At 41.4% G+C, this 21801-nt stretch overlaps 2 protein-coding genes across 2 annotated transcripts; one reads left to right on the plus strand and one right to left on the minus strand.

The window, feature by feature from the left end:
* Positions 1-1073: 1073 nt before the first annotated feature.
* On the plus strand, positions 1074-9435 carry allc (allantoicase). The gene is made up of 12 exons (XM_026142941.1): positions 1074-1272; positions 1814-1864; positions 3989-4076; positions 4415-4534; positions 4636-4715; positions 6882-7014; positions 7123-7278; positions 7403-7476; positions 8071-8179; positions 8256-8374; positions 8447-8597; positions 8759-9435. Exons 1-12 carry the CDS (start codon positions 1183-1185, stop codon positions 8848-8850), a joined length of 1263 nt encoding a protein of 420 aa, XP_025998726.1. The 5' UTR covers positions 1074-1182; the 3' UTR covers positions 8851-9435.
* An 832-nt stretch (positions 9436-10267) lies between these two features.
* Positions 10268-21218, minus strand: LOC113006771 (uncharacterized). The gene is made up of 3 exons (XM_026142940.1): positions 21148-21218; positions 14623-14719; positions 10268-12476 (listed from the first exon to the last, which is right to left on the minus strand). The coding sequence occupies exon 3, from the start codon at positions 12347-12349 to the stop codon at positions 10673-10675; it is 1677 nt and encodes a 558-aa protein (XP_025998725.1). The 5' UTR covers positions 12350-12476; positions 14623-14719; positions 21148-21218; the 3' UTR covers positions 10268-10672.
* Between the last annotated feature and the right edge of the window lie 583 nt (positions 21219-21801).

The following is a 21801-nucleotide window of genomic DNA, read 5'->3' on the forward strand; positions in this document are numbered from 1 at the left end:
TGCAGCGTTTAAAGCGTGGAAGTACTGACCTTACTTTGAGTTTGATTCCATAAAAAGTGACAAAAACATTAGCGTCCATCGTGAGTGGGAAGAAAACTTCTTTTTACAGCGAAAAAAACCCCTAAACTTCCAAGCAAGCACCGAGTGCGCAACGACGTAATGGGAAACTCACAGAGAAAGTCGCGGATTCTTCAACTGACCGCGGCACACCTGCACCAGGGTAAACCTCCGCCTACCCCACTCCTGCTTTACAGGTGAAAATAGAGCAACAGGACCGCTGAGTCTTTGACTTTATTTATTTTCTGCTGTGTTTTACTTGCATCTATTTGAAAGAGTGAGTGTAAACACAAAAAATATTTTATTTTATGTGCTGGAATGTGTAGAAAATAGGTTTAAATGTTAAACTAGTTTCTTCAAGTCAGAGAATGTTGCATATAATTAAATTTTTGCTTGATGCATAAAGTTAAAAGATTAAAACTAATAAAACAAGTTAAAAAAATAGACTTTTCCATTTGATTACATTTTGTATGATAGATTATGTAGAAAAAGTAGAATTGGGCTGAAAGATCTATCGCTTTATCACCTCTTCAGGTTGTAAATCGTGTTTTTAAAAAGTAACTAAGTGACTAAGTAATTAATTACTCTTGAAAATAAGTAATCAGTAAAGTAACGGGATTACTTTTTTGGGGAAGTAATCAGTAATTAGTTACTGATTACTTTTTTCAAGTAACTTGACCAACACTGTTTGAGATTGATCACCGTTGTGGAAGTTCACCACCAGTCCTTTGGTTTCCCCAGCACCGATCTGGAGGCACTTCCACAAACTCCTGGGTCAGCTCTCTTTACTTTATCAGCTCCAGTGTGATTGGAGAACTGCTGCAGTGTGTTTTGCTCATGATTTTGTAGGTAGGAATTTGTCTTTATAGGTTTCTGTTCACCTGTAGTTGTGTGTTTGTGTCGGCCAAACTGACTGCACTGGTCAAACTGTGTCTGTTTCAGGTGAGTTAACAAAGCTGTAGATATGCAGGTAAATGAGTGACAGTGTGAGCAAACAGCTGCTGTCTGGCCGAGCAAACGCTGAACTTTGTGCTGCAGGGCAGCGGCTGCGCAAGTAGGTTGGCAGACAGCGGCTGCATCAAGTTTTGTGTTCTTGTCTTAGTGGAAAGTCAAGGAAAGGTCAGTATGGCGGAGAGGAGGATGGCAAGAAAGGCGTGTGCAGAGCCCGACTTCCTGCAGTTCAACGATCTGGGCTGTGAGACGGTCGGAGGGAAGGTGAGTCACCACGAGTATGTTCACGCTGCTGCTGTGGGCAGGTTCACTCACTCCACTCATTACAACTGTTTGAAACCACAGCCTGATATGAAAACAATGTAAAGTCAGTAATATAATATACGAAAGACACAATGAAAACACATGAATTATATTGCAGTTTGTAATCTTTCATTATAGTATGTAATTTATAGTAAATTAATAAATTGTGAATAAAATCAGGGCTCCTAACATTTGTTCAGTATAATATGACAACAGACATAGAAGAAGACACAAAAAGAGTTTTAATGGGCTTAAAACACAAAAATACATAAAATGATCACAAACAGGTCTAATGCATTTTTTAAAATAATTTTTACGTACATTGACTTTAACTCAGTTAACCGTCTAAATATTTTCTCTCCTGCTGCTCAGGAAAGAGGCCAGCTAGCTGTTCACTCAGTTTCTGTTAGCGTAATGTTTAATCACCGCTTTAACTCTGTTCAGTTCTCTGTGTTATCACATTGAAGCTGTTTGTGTTAGCAAAACAATTTTTTTCTTTCAGGTAATTTTTGCCACAGACGAATGGTTTGCCCCAGCAAGAAACCTGCTGAAGGTAAAATAACTCCACTCATCAGCATCAGTGACATTCACGTTAAAGGAGCAGTCCACTGTTTCTTCCCCTGCCTGAAGCTCTGAGCCCAGTGATTCATATTTCACATCATTAAAAACACCTCACACCCAGCTTTATTTAAAAGAGTTGAATATTTGTTTAACAGCTTATGCCTGTTCTTTCCAGTCTAAAATGTTTAGAAAACAGTTTCTAAGGCACTATTTTTAGCAGTGGAAGAATCCACATTAGGATGGAGGACAGCATATTCACACAGTGATGAACTGGACATAGCAGCAGGTGTATGGCACGATTCTTTCTAATGATAAAGTTCTTTATGCAGGTGACTCAAAATGAGCTGGATAATTATAAGACATTAACAGAGTTATCTTTAAATATTTTTTAAAGCTTTTAAAGGCATTCAGAGGTGGCAAAAGTACACACATTCTGTACTAAAGTAGAAGTACAGATACTATTGTTAAAAATACTGCAGTAAAAGTACTGATTCAGCCTCTTTACCCAAGTAAAATTAAAAAGTACTGGCTCTGAAATACACTCAAAGTAAGAAAGTAAAAGCAGCTCTTTGAAGGACGTTTCTATTTTTGTGCAAAGCTAACTGAACTGTGCTATATTAATATAATAATAAAATAATAAATAAAATAAATAAATAAATAAATAAATAAATAATACATAAAAAAAATTGTTGGGGCAGGGATAGCTCAGTAGGTAAAGTGGTCGCCCCATGATCGGAAGGTCGGCGGTTCGAATCCACTTAACGGCTACCCTGAGGTACCCCTGAGCAAGGTACCGTCCCTACACACTGCTCCCCGGGTGCCTGCTTAGTGGGCTGCCCACTGCTTCACTGAGTGAATGGGTCAAATGCAGAGAAAAACAAGTAATTTCCCCATGGGGATCAATAAAGTATCTAAAAAAATAATAATAAATAAATAAAAAAAAAAAAAAAAATATCAGTAGATGGGAAAACAGACTTTACTCTAACCTTTAATCCTAATTGAATTAAATCATGAATCAGAAGGAAAAGAAAAATATATTTCTATTTTCTGTTTCCTTCATTGTAGAGGGTGACTTTACCTCTACCTCTAAACAGGAAAATTTGTACAGTCAGGGGTTAAAGTGGAGGTGGCGTGGAAGTGGCCAGGGGAGGAGCGGTGGGGGGATCTCAGTGTGGGGAAAATCATCATATCTCTCAATAATTTCTATTGAAAGCTTCACCAGATTTTCTTAGTGTACGGGCTGTGATCAGCTGGCCTGCTGCTCTTTGTGGATGTACACATGTGGATTCAACCTGATGTGAGCAAATGTTTCCTGAGTTGTCCTGCCTGATTTAATCTCTACACTGACAGTACACTGTTTATGCTGTCTTTATATTATACACTATACAACCATCATCAGCTAAAATACACACAAAATAACATGTTAACATGTAAGCAGTTAATATAGTTGTTTGCAATAGCCTGAGATAAACAGGCACACTAAATTTCATCCATTGTAATATTATTTTTCATCTTTAGCTCAGGTTTGCTCTGTGAGGGGCATACTTCATCTGTTACCATGTAAACCTATATACACCACCTGCCCAGTGGTCTCACGGTTCCGTGTTACAATAACAAGGCTTGGCAGGATGAAAGCAGACATATCTAACTTATCCAGGACCCAGTAAAACTGGGGCACGCAAACTATATAACATCTCTTGTAAGACAAACGCAAAATATAACCACGCTCAACATGTAGATACTACACAACATAGTCAAAGAAAAACGTGGTCTTACATCTCAAAAAAGAAACAGCAGCTTGCCGCCAAAAACAATGTTTTTAAGTTAAATTTGAAGTCTTGCCGTGAAACCTTGTTGTTCTTCGCGGTTTTATTACAACTGTTTTTGCATTACTGCCACCTTGTGAATATACGAAGTATATTGATCCTAATTAACTTAAATGTTATGCCATCAAGTAACACGTTAGTATTCTGTACAGACAATAATAGACAAAATTACGTAGACTTGATTAAAAAAACATATTTTAACTTAACAAAAACATATATTTTAAGTAAAATGAAAATAAATAATTAATATACACTGAACAATCCACCTCATTCATTTTTTGAGTGTACAGAGAGAGCCGCCACAGTTCATCACATCTGCCTTCACCGAGTTTGGAAAGTGGATGGACGGATGGGAGACGAGGAGGAAGAGAACACCTGGTTAGTACCCTGAATTTTCACAAGCGGACCCGTTTTCTGACGCGGTGCTTTCTTTTACTCTCTTCTGGGTTTTCTGAGCCTAAGCTCCAACATTTCTTACACTTGGGTTTTGTTTTTGTTTTTTTTACTTTTAACATTTTGTTTATTTTAGTTTTCTTAGTTTGATCTGTGATTGTGTTAGAGTTTAACTGTTCCCTCTGTATTTCCCGTCTCATCTTCCTCAATCATTTCCCCCTGTTATTTGTGTCTGTGTTTCATCCATCCATTCTTTTCCTTTTTTCCTTTTTTACTGAGAAGTGAACCAATCATCATTGTGTTTGCTTGTTGCTTGGTTGAAGGGCACGACTGGTGCATTATCCAGCTGGGAGTCCCAGGTTTGATCCATGGCTTTGATGTCGACACGTCCTTCTTCACAGGAAACCACTCACCCTACATCTCCATCCAGGCCGGCTGTCTGGGTATGTCATCATCGTTATCATCATCGCATTGCCCAATAACGTACTTTAAACTTTTCCATATCTAAATAGCTTCAATGAAACACTTCCTGTTGTTCTCCCAGACCAGGAGTCTCCTTTCACCCTGGAAGGAGACCGAACTGGCATGGCTGCCTCCGATAGTCAGATGGCAGCTGTTGCCAAGGTAACAGTGACCTTCATGTGATTCAATTCAATTCAATTCAATTTTATTTATATAGCGCCAAATCACAATAAAAGTCGCCTCAAGGCGCTTCATGTGATCACCGACACTGTAGTCAGCCCCAGCTAAACAAATATTTAAAACAAGAGTGATGTGCTGAATTGACAGCTATGGTCGGTTTATCTGCAGCCATGTGAAAAGCGGAGAGCTCCTAATCGTCAATCAGTCATTAATTCATCGTCAGGATACCATAAAGACCTGAGTAGAATGTCTTTTTCACATGACTATATGTATGGCTCAGGGGCGATTCTAGGATCAGAGCTTTGGGGGTGCTGAGCACCTAGAGAGCTGCCCAGCCAGGCAAGATAGACTTTACTCGTCACGATGAGACGTCTTCCCCGTGTCTGTCAGTCCCTGCATCCTTAAATGTCTCCAGTTGTCCCAAGTTCTCTATGACTGTCTCCTTGGTGCATTTAAACCCCTGTTCCTCCCTGTCCTCATCGTCTGTTGTCTTCGTCTCCGTTATCAGTCATCATAATTTTACCATCTCTGAGTAAGTCTGCAAATTTCTTTATTAAATCATAAGATTCTTAAATTCATCAAGTCTCCCTGTGCCTGGGTCCTCGTCACAAAACATGACATCACTGTTTTGTACATTTTAACACAATTGAATCCCCATTTTTGAGAAAGAAAAGCAAAACACTATTTTAAAAGTCAGTAACAAAATCATCAAATCAGATAAAGGTTATTTAAATGCTGCAAACGAAGAATGGATTGGAATAAAAAAAAAAAACATATCCTAACCTTAATTACTGGGGGAAAATGATGAATGATGATCATAGTGAGTAAGATGTAAACAGAGTGCATTTTTTGGACAGAGATTCACTTTTAATGTGTATGTATAATATAATACAGATACATAAAAATACACTCCAAAAATAGAGTCCTTGAAATGTACAAATGTACAAAATATTGATAAATAAAATTATAAAAATGGAGGCAACTTTGCCTATGGTACAATGTATTCAATGTATGAAAAGATCTTTACTGCAGGCTCTGCAGATTTTTTGTTTTATTTTAACCTATGTCGCCTCACCTTGAGGTTGGCAAATCTGTCTATCACTTTTTGTCATTAACTCTCTCAAGCAGTTTAACAGTTTCTGTTTTGCCTGTCACTGTTCCCTGTTTGTTTTCTTATCTGGTTCTTCCTGACCTTGTACTTTCTTCTCACGTTCCCCTCTTTCTTCTCTCCCTCTTTGGACTGACAATCATACACAAATAGATTGTATTAATTAGATGTAAAAAATTACATTAATATTAAAAAACAAATACTATTAAGACCACTAATAAAAAAAAAGTCCTCTCTCAGTGTACTTTCAACCAAAAGGCAAATAACCAAACCACATGAACATCTAATAAAAGATATAAATATTGACACACTGATCCAACATTATTCTTGATTGACGGATCTTTTGATCTTACACTTTTACCTGAATGTTGCTCCTGGGTTTAATCTTGGCACATGCACATATGACAAAATAACCAACTTCTCCATTTCAAACAGGACAGTGGCAACAACAGTAGACTACAGATAATTTTAAGTTTTAGATTTTAAATAGGCTATATAAATTTCAATGGGAGCAACAGGACAGTCAAATGCCGCTGATTTTACTACAGAGCAGGACGGATTGTAGGGTAGCAAACATCGTTGGAAAACACATTTCCAACACTGCAGGCTACCTGGTGTAATGTTTTTCAGCTAAAAAGAAACATGGTCTGACTCCTACCTAACTATATAAAGAGTAACTGAAGGTTAAATGCAGCTAATATGTCCTGTTTTAAGCCAGGCACTTACACCTCCGCTCCGCTGTGTCTCAGCCACCATCAGGGCGCTAGAGGGGAGAGCTGGAACAAACCATTTGGGGGGTGTTATCTATACTTTTGTTGTTAAAATGTTATGTCTCAAACAAGTACTGAATGCTTTTTATATTTTTAGTAGTGTGCCACACAAACAGTAAATAATCTTTGGGGGTGCTTTGATTCATTGATTCAAAAATGGGCTAAAATCGCCCCTGGTGTGGCTGCTGATTAGGTGAACACCTGTGCCATGTGGGCGTGTCTGACCTGGATGTTCACTGAATGATGTCATTTACTGTGTTTGATTGACAGCTGGGATCAGAGGTGTGGCCAGAGCTGGTTAGTGTGTCGCAGCTGCAGCCTGGATACTCGGACTGCTGCCATAACTACTTCAAAGTCAGCTTCAGCAGGAGAGTGACACACCTGCGCCTCAACATGTACCCAGGTACACACACACACACACACACACACACACACACACACACACACACACACACACACACACACATGCTCTGTGCAACTTTATATGCATCTACAATATACTGTGTTTCAGATGGAGGCATAGCCAGACTGCGGGTGTACGGTGTTGGGCTGAGGGACTGGTCATCTGTCTCCACTGATCAGGATGTTGACCTAGTGGCTCTGACCAATGGAGGAGTCTGCCTCGGCTACAGTGACGCCCACTTTGGGCATCCACGCAATATGATTGGTTAACATCAGATAGTACAATAATCTGTATTTCAATATAATATATATATTGATAATATTGGGTTGAATGTCTCTGTTGTGAGTGAGCTGGGAGCTCTGGTCAAACTGGTGTGCTGTGTTTGCAGGACTTGGTCGAGCTGCCAACATGGCCGATGGATGGGAAACGGCCCGCAGACTGGACCGACCCAAAAAACTGCAGGTGTGCACGCTGACAACACTAATGTCACATCTCCGGCTCTATACGTTAAAGCAGCTGTACATGATTCACAGCCAGCTTTATTCTGATTGGCTGGCCCAAAGGATTTTTGACAGCACGTTTCTCCGACATCATAAAGATCCAAGAGCAGAAAAAACTGTGTGAAACCACTGAACTGGAGGAACATGAGAGGAAATAAGGAAAAGTCTTTAAAGTTTCTAACCTTTACACATTTATAAAGGTTAAATCCCACAGAAGTAAAAGTGGTGCACTCTCCTGACACCTTTATAAAAACTCTTCACATAGCAAAAAAGACAAAATGTCCTCCAGCAGTGTCTACACAGTGAAAAACATCAATTTCTGATTGACTTCATTTACTACCAACAGTTTCCTTGCTTGTCAGAGAGTCCTCTCTCTCTCTAAAATGTTTCATTTCATTAGAAAGGTTTCCACTTTCTTTTCAAGCTGTCCTCAGTGTCACAATTCATTGTACTATAATGATATAATATTATTAACTTCTTGTTTCTCCAACCGTGAACATAAATATTATTACATAATAGATGTGGGTTAAATGCTTCCCTGCTGCAAATCTTGCAGGCAGACCAGCGTGGGATCCTGCAGGTTCCCGGCTGGGAGTGGGCGGTGTTTCGTCTCGGTCATCCCGGACTGATCAGCAGCGTTGAGGTCGACACCAACCACTTCAAAGGTGGAGACACGTCAGTGCTGCTTTTCTTTCCTTTAAAAACAAACTTAGCTCTTCAGCCTGACACTTTCCTCTCCAGGAAACTTCCCAGACTCATGCAGGATCGAGGCATGCACTTTGACCCCTGAGGAGAAGGCTCAGTGTATCGGCAGTAGGTGGAATTCTGGGAAATGGAGGGTCCTTCTCCCTCCTCAGAAGGTAACCTTTGTCACCTGTTAAATCATTTTCACCCTCTCATCCTCTTCCTCACCGCCTCCTACCTCTCTGCAGCTCCGCCCTCATCACATTCATCACTACGGCAAGATGGAGCTGAAACTGAGCCATCCTGTCACCCACGTCCGACTTATCATCGCTCCGGACGGAGGAATCAGCCGCCTCCGTCTGTGGGGTCGACCCATACCATTCACTGCAACTCTGGCCAGTAAGAAGTGGACAGTGTACAAACTGTGACACCCAGATGACCTCAGACCTTCAGGGCTTTTAAAAAATTAAGCTGCTATTGATCTGCTGGTTATTGATTTCCTTTTGTCTGGTCCTCTGTCATTAGTTCTCATCCATCCATCTTAGTTTTCTCTCCCTCAGGCTCAAGGTCAACTTTAATCATCTTCCACCTTCCAGCCAACACCCTGACCCCCACCTCCAATGATTCTCCAGGACATTTGTCCTTTGAATGAGTCTGAAATGTCCAATTATGATTGCGCCTCCTTCTTTCCCCGTCTGTTTGAGATTTAAAGACATTAACTGGAAACATCTGGGCCTGACACACAGCTCCAGCTGTGGTATGCTCCTACACACAGTGCTCACGAGCGGCAGCAGAACGGCACCGTCAGGAAGGGTCAGGGGTTGGGAGTTAGCTGCCTCATCAATAGCTGTGCTCAGTTGTTCTTACTCCCGCAGTTAATTATAGTAGCCCCTCCTCCACCTTCGTGTTGGCTCACGAAGCTGCTGTGAATGGTGGAGGTGGTGTAGCTCAGACACATGTGTTCACACTGGATTCACGTCACACGTAGAACCCTCACTCTGATATTTCTGGATTTTCAGTCTCTGGTTTCGGTTTCTTTTCCATGTTTTAGTTAGATCATCTCCGCTGGCTTCAGTGATTCCACGATCATTTAAAGCACATACATTTAAAAACACCTGACACGCTTCGGATGTGAAAGAATGAATGGGTTTGTTTACTTCTGTAAAATAAAGCTGTGACAGCCAAAGTTTGATTTCACTCTAAACATGAAAACAACATAAAGTCACTAATAAATGAACAGGTTTAAATTTATTTACAACCTGCCCTCTAATCAAAAACACCGCCTCCTCCACCGCTCTGTAAAACCTCTGACTGTTTTTCATTATTAGGGGCGTGGCCTCTGTGACTGACACGTGGATGGTGACACAGGCAGCTGTAGCTACTATCTGTCTGCTAGCTTCAGCTGAACTGGACCTCTGGACCCTGTCTGTGCTATTGGCCTTTGGAGCATTTTAATGACATCATGTGACCAATAACGGGGCTGCTGTGATGTTACTGTAGTAACAGAAGGCTGATCTCCAGTTTTCACTTCTCTACTGAGTACTTCCATGTTATACCCAGGGACCATGAACCTGACTAATGGATATACAGTACTATGCAAAAGTGTTGAGCGGGAAATAGGTGCAGTGGTTTATTGAAACATGCTAACATCATGTAAATACAGCACATGAGGCAAAAACAAAGTTTGTACAAATCTTCATTCTTCATTCTTCAACACAGTCTGGTGTTCAGATTTTCAGTGAGCAGGATGCTCTGAGCACTTGCAGAAGAGCATCCTGCTCTGGAGTGAACGGCTGGGAGAAGAAGAATTTAATTTTATTGATATAATGCCTAGACGGTTTAAATTGTAAGGTGAAGACCCACAACAATAAAAAGAAGAAGTTTTGAGGAGTTGTTTTTTTTTTATTTTTTATGAGCACATATATTTTTTTTTACAAAAACAAGGAACATGATTCAACAGAGGCAGTGACCCCTGACCCTAACAGACTACTGCAGTAAAAATCACATCCATCCCAAAATGTTCATTTTCCTATTTTATTTCATTCTCTGTGCACACACACACACACACACACACACACACACACACACACACACACACACACACACACACACACTCTGCTGGTCACTGCTTCTTCGAAGCGCACAAATAAAGAAAGTGATAAAATTATGTAACCACAGAAAAGCACATTAAGTGATAAAATGACCATTAAAATATGAAGAGAGTAGTTAAAACACACTGGCTTCGAAAGTCAACAACCTTTCAATATTTTCTCATTCTTAATAATCTAATAAATCACCTCTATAATGAAATATCTCACCAGACAGACTTCCAGGGTGCAGACTGGTAGAGTACAAAATTCTCCACTTCTGAAGAGACTCAAATGAGAGAATAAATATTTACATTGAAAAGGGGGAGGAGCAAACTGTACAGCACTTCCTTTTCAAACCAAAGCTTTTCTTTCAGAAAGATTTCATTAAGATGTCCAAACCAGATGAGGAGCATCGTGCAGTAAAACTCCTAATATTCCGATCCAGTTAAACTCTTGCACATTTACACTGAGTGTGGCTCTGAGGAGTGTTTGTATTTTCTTCACCTGCGTCGTGGTTCTGATTACTGTTGATGTGAACGTCTTTAAAACCATGCTGTTTTCTCTGAGCCAGCCACGCACAATTTCTGATTCATCTCTCAACAATTCCTGTAAATCCTGGTGCTTTTTTTCTGAGTGATACATCATCAGCTTACTGTTACTCACAACAACATGAGCACTTTTTAAAGCAACTTTCAGATCGTTTGTATAAACAGAGAACAGGAAGTGAGTCATGCAGCTTCCTCGTGGCATCTCACAGTGAGTGTCTGTCCAGCGACATGAGCAGCTGTTTCCATCAGAGAGAAAACTTCTCATTATAGAAATGGCCGAATCTGAGAAATGGTAAGACTTCAGTTTGGGAAGCAGCAGATTAGGACTGATGACATCAGAGGACGAACTGAAATCTATGAATACAACTCCAACTTTTCTTTTTTTTTTCAGTTCTGTGAGCCAATGATCAGTTATGTCACCAAGAGTTTGATGATGAGTGAAAAGTTCATTGTTATAAAAGTATCCCTGCATCTGCTGGAGGAGTACTTTCTCCAGGATCGGATCAGGACGGAATACGCAGCTCTCAAGATTCTCTGATGGGAACTTGCCGCGGTGGATGCACGAGTTCAGGATGTGACATATGGGAGCAGAGATGGATGGAGCTGCAGCTTGTAGAACATAAGCATCAACGTCGGACATCAACCTCTCAACTTCCTTATCCTCAACTTTCCTAAACTCAAGAGAACAGTGTTTGTTTTCCATGATCTTCTTTTTAATAAGAAACTCTGATGGAGACACTTCAGAAAGAACAGGAGGAGACTTTAAGGGTTCACTGAGGGGATCTGTTTCTGAGTTTCTGCTTCTGGGGACTCTTCTTCGTACAGTGGCAGTGATGAGCTTATGATTACTGATTGATTTAACTTGGTGACCGTCTGGTTCTGAGCAGAGCGCTGGAATATTTGTGTAGATGTGATCAATATATTTTGATGTGGATCGTGAATTTGTCACGTGCGCCCTGGCAGGCTTTTTTACGATCTGGGTCAGTCCACACACAGAGGAGACAAAATCAATCCTTGTCTTTTTTGTAGACTCTTTCGACCAGTCAAAGTTAAAGTCTCCCAGAAGGAAAATGTCTTTGTCTTCATTTGACACCATTTCTATTTTTCTGCAGATTTTAATTAAATAATCTATTTTGCTGCCTGATGGTCTGTAACAACATCCCACTAACACTGGTCTGGTATCTGGAAGGTAAATCTCAACCCAGATCATCTCGAGATCTTTGTGATCCAAGTCATACCGCTGAATAACTGTCATGTGATCGTGAATATAGAAACAGACACCACCTCCATTACTGTTTCTATCCTTCCTGTAAAACCTGAATTTCTCTATATGTAGTTCAGAGTTTTTAACACTGTTGTCTAAATGAGTTTCAGTTAACGCCAGCACATGAATGTTAGAATCTGTTAATATTTTCTCAACGTCAGGATGCTTATTCCTAAGACCACATATGTTCAGATGAGCTAAACATAAATACTCGAGTTCAGAGTCAGCTGAGGGATCTGCAGCGGCCATAGTTTCAAAGAGAGATGAGTGTCACGGGTTCTCTGATCCTGGTTTGTCCTGATGGAAAGTGTCCTCTCTGCATCCTTCAGCTGAGAAGCTGTTGGCCTGATTCTTAGTCTCTTGGTCCAGGTTCAGTCTGCGGCACAAACACCTCACAGTTACCATGCAAAGAGTATAAATGGAACTCACATACACTAGATGGTCTCAATAAATCTGTAACAGTAAACTTTCCTGTGAAGTAAAACATTTCAGTAATATTTTATTATACTTTGTTGGAATATTTCATAAATCAGTCAAAAGAAGATTTGCAAAATCGATTCAGTTTTATTCATATAGCTCTGAATCACAACAACAGCCACCTCAAGGTGCTTTACACTGGAAGGTAAAAATGACATTTATTACATTTAAAATTACACATTACATACAGCACCACTCCGCAAATCACTACCTTATCATTTTGGAGGGGTTTGTGTGTCCCAGGGATCAGGGACAGTGGGGAGGCTGCCCGAGGGTGAGCTTTTGGTGGCCAGGGCTTAGTCCATGGGGCCCGGCCAGGCACAGCCCAGAAAAGGGACATAGGCCCATCCTCCTGCTGGCCCACCACCTGCAGGAGGCGCCGTAGGGGTTGGGTGCATTGTGTGCCGCGCAGCGGGCAGGCACTGAGGCCCTGATAGAAGGAATACGTCGAGGACCTCCTTAATCCCCTGTGGACGGCTAGAGGACAGCTCACCTATCTCTGGGTTCAATTCAATTCAATTCAATTTTATTTATATAGCACCAAATCACAACAACAGTCGCCTCAAGGTGCTTTATACTGTACAGTAGATCGTACAATAATAGATACAGAGAAAAACCCAACAATCATATGACCCCCCTATGAGCAAGCACTTTGGCGACAGTGGGAAGGAAAAACTCCCTTTTAACAGGAAGAAACCTCCGGCAGAGCCAGGCTCAGGGAGGGGCGGCCATCTGCTGTGACCGGTTGGGGTGAGAGAAGGAAAACAAGATAAAGACATGCTGTGGGTTGAGGTGACTGAGGCAGTTAAATAACTCCTTGGTGGCAGAGGCTCTGGGGTGGATGAGGTCCGCCCTGAGGGCTTTCTTGGTTAACACTTCTCTGCAGTGTTGCGGAGAGATCACGGGCAGTACCTCTGGATTGGCAGACAGGGGTGGTGATTCCCATCTTTAAGAAGGGGGACCAGAGGGTGTGTTTCAACTATACGGGGATCACACCCCTCCCTGGAAAAGTCTATGCCAGGACGCTGGAAAGGAGAGTCCATCCGTTAGTCGAACCTCGGGTAAAAGAGGAACAATGCTGTTTTTGTCCTGGTCGTGAAACACTGAACACTGGATACTTGAGGGTGCATGGGAGTTTGCCGAACTAGTCTACATGTGTTTTGTGGACTTGGAGAAGGCATTTAATACTGTCCTTCGGAGTGTGGGAGGTGCTTCGGGAATATGGGGTTTTTGGCCCATTGCTAGAGGCCATTCAATCCTATTTAACACTCACACGCATTCGTATTCTGATGAATGCATCGGAGAGCAACATGGGGTTAGTATCTTGCCCAAGGATATTTGGCATGCAGACAGGAGCAGAATGGGATTAAACTACCAACCTTCCGTTTAGTAAGTGACCTGCTCTGACACCTGAGCTGCAGCCACCCTACTAATACAATCGTTGTACGGGTAAGGTGTTCTGGGAAAGTCCCACTGGGGGGAGGCCTGGGGCAGACCCAGGACACACTGGAGAGATTATATCTCTCAGCTGGCCTGGAAACACCTTGGTGTTCCCTTCAGACAAGCTGGAGGAGGTGGTCGGGGAGAGGGAGGTCTGGGCTTCTCTGCTTAGGCTGCTGCCACAGTGACCTGGCACAGGATAAGCGGAAGAAAATGGATAGAATAACACAGAATAAGAAAACTGTCTCGGTTGCTGGCGTTTAGTGCAGGATATTCACTTTTTGTGTTTTGATTGGTCTGTTTTTGTTTCATTGTGAAGGCTCAACCTGAGTAATGTTGGGCTAAGTTTGGACATCAGAGATAGGGATAGAGCTCTCCTGGGTCCTCACATGCAGAGCCATTAAATTATGAGTTAACTGTGCTTAACCGCAACTTTTTGAAAGCTGACTTTCACTGTCACACCCAGGCCTGACTACTTCCAGACATGTAACTTTCAGGCTGTGTAACAAAGTGGAGCAGATCTCAAACAGCAGCACATCACACAACCAACTAAAGAAAGAGCTGAGGAACAAAGTCACTGACATCTATCGGTCTGAAAGACTTACAGAGAGATTTGTAGTCTGGGTTGCAGATGAACACAGAACAACACTGTGACGGAGGTGTAGTCCGTGGCGCCGCTGCCGAGGAGGGGGGTGGAATGGACTGTAAAAACACACAATTATCAAAGAAACAAATTTCATTACCAACACTGAGAGTCTTGAGTCCTTACTGGGGTTAAAAGCATCCAAAGAACCAGCTGAGAGACAAACTCTGTAACTCTGTCAGTCTACAGGACTCACTGGAACACAATAACTGTAGTTACGGTAGCTATTGTCAAGGTCAATGTCAAGTTTATTTGTATTGCACATTTCAAACATCTCATGCTGCAAAAAGTGCATCGACGTGTGCTAAAAGCCAGTCAAAAGTATTTGTCTTCAGTAAAGACTGAAAATGTTCCAGCATTTGTGCAGACCTAATATTTAGAGGCCGACTACTCCAGAGTCTGGGACTTGCCACAGAAAGGCTCTGTCCCTACCAAATTTAGACCGTGGAACAGATAAGATTAGTTCTGAATAGTGATGTGTCATGTGCAAAAGCATCGACTCTAAGAGCCAACTTCCATCAAGTGAGAGCCGGCTCCCCAATTTTTTTAAACAAGGTTTATTGTGTTGCCACTGTCCTCCCACATACATCACACACAGCATGATTGGTTGGAATTGGTTGCACCTCTTTATTCAGCCATGGACCAAACATTTCTGCATATGGAGTTCAACACTACCCTCTCAGAAACTGCATTACTGGATCGCAGGTTTAAAAAGCCTTAATTAAGTGACAACAGAGCTGTTGATGAAGCACTTCAGAGAATAACTGCCTCAGCAGCAAAATGCACCCCCAGCAGCCACCCAGCTCCATCATTAGAGGGCCAATTGGAGGAGGAGCCACAAACTTCTGCTGTGTGGAGACTCTTTAACGAAAGAGCTACAGGAGATGCTGCAAAGAGCTGATGCTCTACTGGAGATGCAATGCTATCTTGAGAGATGAGATGTTATCTTTCCAACATGGAGAAGACCCCCTGAGCTGGTGGCAGGCCAAGGTCACAGTTTTCCACACCTGGTGAAGGTGATGGAGGGGAGACTATGCATTACAGCTGCACCTTCGGAAAGAGTCTTCTCAAAAACAGAAAAGATAATAACTCAGAGGAGAAACTGCTCTCCAGACATACTGTTTGGTTACTGAGTTTGGTTCTGTTCCTGCTCTGCGGATTTGTTTACAGAGTTTTGTTCATTTGTTTTTGTGTCAAATTAAAATTAAACATTTGATTAAAATATTAAAATTAAGTAAGAATGCCTGCTTTTGAAACAGAAGAAATACACAAAATTAGGCAGTTATAAGGCTGCTCATAAAAACACTAAATACAAAATGGTTTATCAACACACGAAGCATTCATATTTGCCAAGTAAGGCTAAAATATTATGCTGTTGAAGATAATAAATTAGAAGCCATTTGGGAGCCAAAAGAGCCAGCTCTGCCTTGGGAGTCGTGCCACAAGAGTTGTCTCTCTGAAAAGAGCCGAACTTCCCATCACTAGTTCTGATCTTGATCTCTTGGTTCACAACTACAATTGTAGTTATTGTGTGTGCACCTTGAAAGATAACTGTTCAAGGTGTACAGGTGACACATGTCTTGCATGTTTGAACATTACCTTGTGAGCGCATTACTGCTCAAAAAGGTTTTTATCGTTCAACTGACTTACATTTTTAATCTGCAAGATTTAAATTCTCAAAAAAAACATTGAGTATAATTTAACTTTCATAACATGAATATTATTAGTTACAGAACATGATTTATTAGAAGAGAGCTGGAGGGCAAAATGCGATTAGTACTTCAAGTCAAGGCAGTATAGCAGAGACACAGCTAGGATGTGTTTCCTTTTTTTTTTTTTTTTTTTTTTTTGCCTGTCCCGTTTGGCTCTTTTGCCATCAGAATTGTTGTCTAAAGGCAAAGAAAGATGCCCAACGGTTTTGGTTTACCAAATTGACCATCCCAGCCTTGCCGTAATGGTCCATTTGATTCACCTTTTATTGTTTATTTTATTTTCATTTACTGAATACGGGACAGACTTGACTGGGGGAAAGAAGGGGAGAAAGAAAGAGGGAAAGAGAAACAGCTGAGAAGAGGGACGGGGGAGAAGGGCAAAAAACAAAAACCAACAGAATGAGCAGAAAAAAAAAAAGAAATAAAAAATGCATATATCAATCACCTGGATCACCTGCTGAGAAAGAAAAAAGAAAACAAGCAGAAGAGAACAAGAGTAATAGAATAAACAACATCACAATGATATATGGGAATATGACAGTAAATACTAAATATCAAACATTATTGTGCAGCACATAAGATCAACAGAACACAGTGTGCTTTGAGGTAGAAGCCAAAAAGGGTGTAGTTTGTGGGTGTGATCACCTGTATGTGTTTCCTGAACTTTACTGTTACGTACTCAGTATGTCAATCATGAATTGTTAATGCCTTGCATATTTAAAGTACAGTGTAGTACCACAAATCCTAACGGATCTGTTAAGAAATATAGCTGGTATTGTGTTGTGTCATAATGTAAAATGTAGTCCAATGGATGCATGCTCTAACAGGAAGTACAACGAAGGAGTTTTCAGCACTTTGGCAGATGTGTCTGTATGTACCTGTGGACACCTTTTGTCAGCATCTTAATGCCACAAACACTTAACAGGGAATGTAGTTTAGATCAAGACAGAGTTGGTAGAAAAACATGATCTGACACATTAGTACAGTATATTAGTAGAGTGCCCTTGTAATAGCATAGAAATGCCTGCTCATGGATCATATGGTCAAAATAATATCTAGTTTAACTCTTGATATACACACCACATAGTTTTAATGTAACAATAATAACAACTTGTAACTGAAGTCAGTGTTTCAAACAACTCCCCCTGTTTCCCTAACAAAGTCAAAATTCTTGATCATGTACTCGCTCAGTATAATTTCCCATCACATAATTTATAATGCAAATATACAGTGGAACCCCGACTTACAAATACCCCGTTAAACGGAAAATTCAAGTTATGAAGGTACTGAACGGCAATATTTCTGCCCATGTTACGGCAAAATGCCTGTGTTCCGAAATCAGCAGGCTCTGATTGGCCGAGCCCAGAATGCCCAGAATGCCTAGAATGCCTTCCGAATTATGTGCCAACCACCTTGGCTTTCGTATTGTGTTGATGTTGCAGTTAGCAATTAGCCAATAGCCTATTGTTCATTCACAATGAGGCCTGCAAGCGATTCGAGTGAAAAGAAGAAGCGTAAAGTGCTCTCGATGACAACAAAGAGAGAAATTATTCATAAATATGAGTGAGGTGTGAAACTTAGTGCTATTGCACGTGAGAATGGCCGAAATCCTTTGACCATAGGAATAATTCTAAAACAAAAAGAAGTCATCAAAGCAGGTAAACCTTCAACGGGCACCACCATCATGTCCAAAAGGAGGAGCCACATACACGATGAGATGGAAAGGTTTCTCCTTGTTTGGATTAAAGACAAGGGAAAGGCTGGCGATACACTCACCGAGACGATCATTTGCGAGAAGGCGTCCTCAATTTATAATGATTTAGTAAGCAAGGCACCTTCCAATGAGCAGCCAACGGCATCGACGTCCTTGCAGGAGGCACCCCCATCCTCCCCAGAGTTTAGGGCGTCGCATGGGTGGTTTGATCGGTTCAAGAAGAGGACTGGCATCCACTCTGTTGTGCGTCACGGCGAGGCAGCAAGTTCCGATCACAAGGCTGCCGAAGAATTTGTTAGAAAATTTGAGGAACTCATAAACCAAGAAGGCTACACCCCCCCAGCAGGTACTAACTGTGATGAGACCGGCCTCTTCTGGAATAAAATGCCGCAGCGTATGCACATCACCGCGGAGGAACAAAAGATGCCAGGCCACAAGCCCATGACAGACCGTCTTACCCTCGCCCTGTGTGCTAATGCCAGTGGGGACTGTAAGGTCAAGCCACTCCTAGTGTACCACTCAGAAAACCCGCGTGCCTTCAAGAAACACAAAATTTTAAAGGAGAGGCTTGAGGTTATGTGGAGGTCCAACCCCAAGGCCTGGGTGACCCGACAGTTCTTTGTCGAATGGGTCAACTTGGTCTTTGGCCCTGCTGTCAAGAAGTTCCTTGAGGAGAACGATCTCCCCATGAAGTGCCTGCTGAGCATCGATAACGCCCCCGTCCACCCCTCTGGCCTCGAGGACGACATCCTGGAGGAGTTCTCGTTCATTAAGGTTCTCTTCCTCCCTCCCTACACAACCCCTCTCCCCCAGCCCATGGATCAGCAAGTCATCTCTAATTTTAAGAAACTGTACACGAAACACATGTTCGAATGATGTTCCGACATAACAGAGAGTACGCAGCTCACCCTCAGGGAGTTTTGGAGAAATAATTTCGACATCGTTGCATGACTCAAGTTGATTTCATTGGCATGGCGGGAGGTGAGTCGTTGAACGCTAAATTCTGCTAGGAGGAAGCTGTGGCCTGATGCTGTTGCCCCTTGAGATTTTGAAGGCTTTGAGGGGAAGGAGGGGGAACCTCAACCTGAAGTCAAAGTTGAGGAGATCATAAATCTTGGCACCGCCCTGGGACTTGAGGTCAAGGAGGAGAATATAAACGACCTTGTGCTTGAACATCAAGAGGAGTTGTCAACGACAGAGCTGCAAGAGTTGGAAGCGATGCAGCACTCATCAGTACAGCAACAATTCGGCGAGGAGGAGGAGGCCGTCATACCATCGGGCGATATCAAGGACATTCTCCGCGATTTTCAGAAGGTGGCCGATTTTGTCGAAAAAAATCACCCTGAAAAGAACTTTACCACTCGTGCTATAGAGCATTTTAGTGACATCTGCCTCTCCCACTTGATATCCATTTTGAAAAGTAGACAGAGACAGACGTTGTTAGATAAACTTTTCACAAAGAGGCTAGCAGCAAGTCAACCAGGTGAAAGTGTGCCTTAGAAGGTGAAAAAAGCGATGAAAGTAGCAGTAGTGATTAGTTAAAAAACATAAAAATGCACAAAAATATAAAATAAAAAAAATTATAAAATAGAAAATTAAAAAAATTATACAATACAAGTTTTAAAAATATGAAAGTTTTAGTTTTAATGTTTTAGAATGTTTAGAATGTTTAGAATGTTATATACATGCAGCATATGTATGCATGCATGCATACAACTGACACATATGTACACTTATTCCTCTAATTTTGAGTTAGTGGTAATATTTTTACCCAGATGTGATACTTCTTAAAATACAAGCAGACATTACAAAGAAAGTTGAAGTGTTAATAATTGTGTAAAAATGTCTGAATGAATAGTACATTGTTTTTTGTTGCCATTCTTTGTCACTTGTAGTGTTTTTAGATGCCAGGGCTGTTGGTGGATTAAAAATGTTTGTTAATAAAAATAATGTTTTCTTTCGTCTTTAACATGCACTTCAGTGTCTGTTGCACTACCTCCTTATGTTTAAAGCCTGATTAATCTTTGAATGAAAAAAATCAAGAACTTTACACCGTAATGTTATGCCAGTTTTCCCCGTGGTGGTGCTGTATGCATGCATACGTATGCTTTCTTCAGCCTCCGCCACTGAGAACTTCGTCTCCAGCCAGCATCGCCTCACTCAAAAGGCGTGATGGGTGCTTCGACTTACCTCGGGAACGGATTACTTTCGTAAGTCGGGGTTCCACTGTAGTTCATTTAGTAAATGTGTTTATTAGTGTTGTTATCAATATGACTGTTCTTTTGACCAGTTGCTGTTACGCCAGCTTAATGTCACAACTCTTACTCTGGAAGAATTTCAGCTGTCACAACAGGAAATGTACAGGTAGAATTAATACCATGACAATGACTCATCTCTATGTTCCAGTAAATTATTAACATGCACGAACAATAATAGAAAATTGCTTAAATGGAATGCAGTCTTTGTCTAAGCTGTTGTTGGTCCCTCTGCTAAGCCTGAAACCACAGCTCACTGCATTCACTCAGTGATGGTGAGGCTACAGACTTCGAATCCCAGAGCTCTGTTTCATTGCTCCTGCCATAGTCTGTTCCACTGAAAAGATTAATAAAGCTTTCTGAGGCTGATCGACTCATCCACACACAAAGGAAATTAATGAAACATGAAAAAGGCTTAATGATGTAGCTTCAGCCACTGGTTGACAGATCGCATGACTGAAAGTGTTTCTTCATTTACTTTCCATAATGATGATAGCTGGATAAAAACTTGTCTGACCTCTGAACCACTCATATGTCCAGTTAAAAAGGACAAACATGTTAAGGGAGGAAAGTGAATTGTATTTGTTGAAAATCAACAGCACGTACCTGAAGTAAAAAGACACAGTTGCAGTATTCCTACTTTTAACGTGCTCTTCAGAATGAGAACACCTTACTCTGACACTAACAAGATTCTGAATTTAGCACTTTTAATTACATAAACATTTGTACCCTGCAATTTTAATTTTGTCAGAAATGAGAAAAACAAATACCCAGGAATAAAACCTGCTGAGTTTGTTCTCACTCACCTGTCACTGTTGTTTCACCTTAAAATGATGGAAAGAAAGTGTGAAAAAGAGATTGGACATCCTCGCTCAGGTGTGTCTGTGTTGTATCTGACTCAAAAACAAGGAACCTGTACATCTCACCTGACTGCAAGCTGATGATGCCAATGCTGTTACCTTGGCAGAATGCAGTTTATCAGGTTTACAGACAGATGAACAAACACCTCCCAAAACCATAAGAGTCAAGTTACAGGAGGCATTTACTGTATATAATTGTGTTTCAACAGTACTTTATATGGTATTAATGTCATACCTGAAACTAACTTTGTGGTTGTAAATGTTACAGTAGAAAAGGTGTCATCACCGGTCTAGTCCAATCACCTTCTCCCGCCCTTCTCCAGGCCAATCAACATTCATGCCTCGTACTTTAAATTTCATCTGCATTTGTCTTTCTCCTTCGCAGACTCCTTTGTGCAATCCACCTGCTCCCCATCTCCGAATCTCAGCACTCAAGCTTCATTCAAGCCACCCTCAACTCCACCAGCAGTGTCTAGTCTCCCTTTCTCAGCTGGGGTCTGCTCTGCCCAGAGTCAATTGGCGTCTAACCACTAAACACCTACAGTGGGTTTTCCATTCATCAATAAGTCAAGTTCCTTCTTTCTAATCAGAGTCAGAGTC

The sequence above is a fragment of the Astatotilapia calliptera genome, chromosome 15 (assembly GCF_900246225.1).
Source record: "Astatotilapia calliptera chromosome 15, fAstCal1.2, whole genome shotgun sequence".
NCBI lineage: Eukaryota > Metazoa > Chordata > Actinopteri > Cichliformes > Cichlidae > Astatotilapia > Astatotilapia calliptera.

Coding starts and splice junctions, on each gene's coding strand:
- allc (XM_026142941.1), top strand. CDS start 1,183: ATGGCGGAGAGGAGGATGGCAAGAAAGGCGTGTGCAGAGCCCGACTTC. Junction 4,535..4,635: donor CATCCAGGCCGGCTGTCTGG/GTATGTCATCAT, acceptor TTGTTCTCCCAG/ACCAGGAGTCTCCTTTCACC. Junction 8,598..8,758: donor ATTCACTGCAACTCTGGCCA/GTAAGAAGTGGA, acceptor TCTCTCCCTCAG/GCTCAAGGTCAACTTTAATC.
- LOC113006771 (XM_026142940.1), bottom strand. CDS start 12,349: ATGGCCGCTGCAGATCCCTCAGCTGACTCTGAACTCGAGTATTTATGT.